Source organism: Austrofundulus limnaeus, unplaced genomic scaffold, assembly GCF_001266775.1.
Source record: "Austrofundulus limnaeus strain Quisiro unplaced genomic scaffold, Austrofundulus_limnaeus-1.0 Scaffold184, whole genome shotgun sequence".
In the NCBI taxonomy this organism is placed as follows: domain Eukaryota; kingdom Metazoa; phylum Chordata; class Actinopteri; order Cyprinodontiformes; family Rivulidae; genus Austrofundulus; species Austrofundulus limnaeus.
The window spans coordinates 78,497-82,958 of NW_013952586.1; the positions used below are offsets into that span (position 1 = coordinate 78,497).

At 40.7% G+C, this 4,462-nt stretch overlaps 1 protein-coding gene across 1 annotated transcript in view; it reads right to left on the bottom strand.

Annotated features, from left to right (window-relative positions):
* The window catches only part of slc19a3b (solute carrier family 19 member 3b), a 7,384-nt gene extending 3,262 nt beyond the window's left edge, over positions 1-4,122 (bottom strand). Inside the window, exons 1-6 of the mRNA XM_014018144.1 lie at positions 3,890-4,122; positions 3,587-3,766; positions 3,196-3,361; positions 2,736-3,033; positions 2,403-2,554; positions 624-816 (exon numbers count right to left, since the gene is read on the bottom strand). Coding sequence (XP_013873598.1) covers positions 624-816; positions 2,403-2,554; positions 2,736-3,033; positions 3,196-3,361; positions 3,587-3,766; positions 3,890-4,039 — 1,139 coding nt within the window. The 5' untranslated portion in view covers positions 4,040-4,122. The remainder of the gene's footprint in view (positions 1-623; positions 817-2,402; positions 2,555-2,735; positions 3,034-3,195; positions 3,362-3,586; positions 3,767-3,889) is intronic.
* Positions 4,123-4,462: the final 340 nt, after the last annotated feature.

Consider the following 4,462-nt stretch of genomic DNA (forward strand, 5'->3'; position numbering starts at 1 on the left):
CGCAGGGTCAAGAAAATGACTGTATGAAAGCAAATGGAAGAGGGAAAAAAAGGGTGTGTGTGTGTGTGTGTGTGTTGTTGTTGTTAATGTTTTAATTTATTTGTTTTTCCACAGAAAAGTCCATCCATCCATTATCTTTACCCGCTTCTTCCTTATTGCGTCATAGTGGTTACTGATGCCCATGTTTAGCAGTCGCTGTGTGAGAGGCGGGGTACCCTCTGGACAGGTTGCAATCCATCACAGAGACACACAAAGACAAACAACCATTCATAATGTCACACATAGGAAAAATTTAGAGTTGCCAATTGACCTAAGAGTATTGTTTTTAGTCTGTGGGAGGAAACCGGAGTACCCAGAGAACACCCATACACGAAGAAAACATGCAAAGTCCACCCAGAAAGGTCTCTCGTCAGGATTCAATTGGGAGACAACAGTCTTATGAACTGAGTTTCCGTGCTGCCTCAATGTAGTTTGTGTTTGTTTTAAATTATTATACATACAAGTGTCCAAACCACTATGTTCTGTAAAATGTTTTGAACTGCGGGCCAGACAAACCAAGTAATTAGAGAGAGTCCAACTTGCTAATCTGGTGTAAACAAAATAGAACCTCTCTGTAAGCTTACATTGTGATGGTGATGAGAAACATGTAGCAGGATTTGAATATCACATATGCAGCGTAGCACGCCCAGATGCTGCTGGTGAACGCCATCAGGAACACTGCGCCTGACGCCACGGCCGAGAACAGCCCCAACGCCAGCTCTCCCCACACGGCCCAGGACACCTTGATGAAGCCCACAGAAAAAGCTGCCACAGCACCTGTCGCATGAGAAAATAAAATACTCAGCATCTTTGTTGTTGTGATTTATTTATCTCAAGGCCTCTATCTCTTTCCTTAAACACTGAAACTGGGGTTGAGTTAGACTTGTTTTGCTAGWGTTGGCTCAGGGTTGGGCAACGTGTTATTTATGGGGGCACATATAAGTAAAGGAAATGACACTGGATTTGAAAATTAAAGATGGCTGCCACAGCCAATTTCAAATGGCTCCAATTCAGCTATTTTAAGATAAGAGCTGAAATTTTGTGTGATCATATAGCTAAAAATGATCAAAAAACATGCTGAATGCTAGTCACAATTTCAGTCTAACCTCTAATGCTATTTTTACACATTGAAAGGTTTCCTTTGCACCAGATATTACAGATCTTGACAGATATCTATTCTGTTTTTGCTCTAACTGCCCATATCTTATTGCCYCATGCGATCCCCACCCCGCCTTTTAATCATTTGGGGGTAGCACCTGGGGTGACCCATCTTGTGCTCTCCCTCTGGCTCCGCCCTGCTTTGAAAGTTTACAAAAACCCCATGCTCACATATGCTTTGGCATCTCTCCATAGCCTGGTTTGACAAACCTTTTGCACCAGACCCTTGGAATCCACTATCAGCAATAATCAGAGAATCCATTACCTTTTGACTATCTCCTTAACTGAAGCAATTACTCTTCCTCCTCTTGTGCCGAGGCCAGGCTGTGAATGTGAGCCAAAAGGGACCCCTGGTGCTGCTGTTTCCATTCAAAATCAATACCCATTTTCCATTTAATCAGTCACAGCAAATAACCAGGTGCAGCCTGCTTGTTTTTAGTTAATTGCAATTTTTATCTGTCTGTGTGCTATCAAATGTGGCAGCTTTAAATGACATTGTTAAATGTGGCTCTGTGTGGTAAATTGCAGGCGTACAGGTTTTCTTCTTCCCAACAACAATTCAACTTCTGGTTCAAGTTTGAAGGGTAGTAAATCTCAGTGTTCATGTTTCTATTTTTGTTCTGTTTAACTCTGAAGTTTGTGCAAACAACTTCTGTTTGGCTGGGGTGGAGTTATTGTTTATGGTTGCTCTATTTCTTAGTTACATTTCTCCTTATTCTTTTTTTTCTTGTTCTTATTAAAAATTTTCCACTTTTAGTTTCTTCTTATTATTCTCATTGTCATGTCATTTGATTTTGCGACCATCCTTACTTTCAGCTTTTTACTTATTCACAGTTTTACTTGTGTTTTTGTGTTTCTTTAGGGTCTACAGAAGCTCAGTGCTTGGTGCAGTCTAGTAATCCTGAAGCTGCAGGTTTAAGCCCTGCATCCAGAAAGGTATTTGGCATAAAACAATCGCCACATATTTCATGCAAATTGGCTCCCTTTGCAAAAGGAACCAGCCAAAATAAAAACATATTTTTCTTTATGTTCGTTTCTTTAATTCTCATTTTTCCTCTTTTTCTTAACCCCACTTTCATTCTGATTCTCTCCTTTTGTCTCATTTTCACCCTCACTATTTTTCTCTTTTTTTTTCATTCTTATTCTTTCACTCATAGTATCATATTTCCAGGTCTACTGCAAGTTCAGGATGATGAAAACTTTACCAACAACCGAGCAAACAGCCTCAACTCCTCCGTTGTAGATGGATGATGTTGCAGATGGCTCTATATGGTCCCACATAAGCTGAATGTAGTTAAAGATCTGCGTATAGCCAGCTGTAGCCAGAGCCCACCACAAGGACCAGTAGACTAAATGTCTGCATGGTGCAAAGTAAAGCAACAGGTTACGTTGAATAGATTTTCAAGGGCATTTCTGGATGAATAATTTGTAGATAAACACCACAGCGAGTAATTATCCAAGCTGTAATAATTTGCTGTATGCATACTTGTTTCTCTGTGTGACCTCTATAAATAAAACACAAGACATCGTGAACGTACCGTGAAGAGTATGACTCCCTCAAACTCCCCCAAAGCAAATGTCCTGCAGCAGTCAGATTTTTTTTGCTGAACCATGCAGCACTGCCATCGCGCTGCATCTTCTCCTCCTCTGGGCCTGCTGCACTCGCATCCATCACTGGATCCTCGTTGCTCCTGAGCCATTCCTCCTTGTGTGAGCCTGCAGCCTTTTCCACCTTGAAGAACATGCTTCTTTTGGGCATGGGCAACAAGAACGAGATGAGAAAAGCTACGCTCATAAACCCCAGAGTTATAGTATTGATGTAGAAGTAGTCCACTCCTGTCAATCAGAGGAAAAACTTTAAAAGTGCCCACTTTGCATTTCGAAACATAGTTGAGTACAAATTCTTTATGATTTTTTATTTTTTTTTCTAAGCTAGAGATATTTTTACATGTTCTTGAAGATTATTTTTAGCTTTATTACAAAGTTTTGTAGTCCTACCTGCAAGGGAGACGAGCATTTGACCTAGGCTGGCACCAAATGTATATCCAGTCAGCATGGCACTGCGCAGGTAACCTGTAGCCCTTTGGTATTTTTCAAGTGGAATCACACTGTAAATGTAAGAGAAGTAGGCCACCTCTGTGGAAGTCACTACTGAATAGTTTATCTGTAAAAACAAAATACAGCAGTCATGATGAAACTGCACATAGTGATTTTGCATACAAACAACTTCATTTAGGCTTTAAAAAGTGTTACTGATTATTCTCACTGCAGCTGCAAGACAAAAAAAGTTTTTAGATGTATGTCAGTGAGACAATKCTATCAGTTTATTGAGTGTTATGTATTTTACTGCATTTGCTGCCGTTTGTTGTGAAATTGGTTACTTGCTGACCTGAAGGAAGATCATTGCAGACAGACCAGGGGCAAAGCAGAGCAGGATATAGTTGGTGACCAGAAAAAGGCCCTGCACCATAATGACGGGCTTGTATCTGAGGAAGTCGGTCAAGAGGAAAACAGGGAAAAGGAAGGCCAGGTAGGAGTACGTCCAGATGGGAAACAGATAATTGGTTACCTGAGGGAGACAATAAAGGGCTGAGAAGATGAACATTCATTATTTTTGTCATAGAATTTTATTAACTTCTTGGCAATCACTCCCAATGGCTGTGTAACAAACAAATGCATGTGTGATTCTTACCACCTCTTCAGAGATGTTCTTGTGTGGTCCAATTAAATAAGGTGTGAGGAAGGGCTCTGCTACTCGGCAGTTAGCAAAAAAGCCATAGAGACACAAGATTGTGGTTGGATAAGCCCATCCAGATGGCCTCAGCTTGGCCCAGCAGCCCATGTTTCAACCCTGGCAAAACTTTCACAGTTTGTCTTTCATTTATGTTTAAGTAGGAGTTTATTGTAGTTTGTTCGCAAGTTAAAGTCAGCGCAGCACATGGGCTTTCCCTTGAGTGATTTGAGATTTGCTGAAGCTATCAGTAGCCAGTACATGCACACAATCTTTATGAGCTGCACACGCCCTCATGACTTCAGATTAGGACTTGTGCAAACTTTGACCAGGAAATGAAAGCATTGTGAGATGGGACTAAATAAGGCTGCAATAGTTTGTAAACAATGTTACCTTATGATATACAGAACTTATTTTAGCTTGCAATCATAACAGAAATTTCTTTAAATCAGGGATGGGCTATTTAAACTGATCATACATGTATACTGCGTGTGTGTGTGTGTGTGTGTGTGTGTGTGTGTGTGTGTGTGTGTG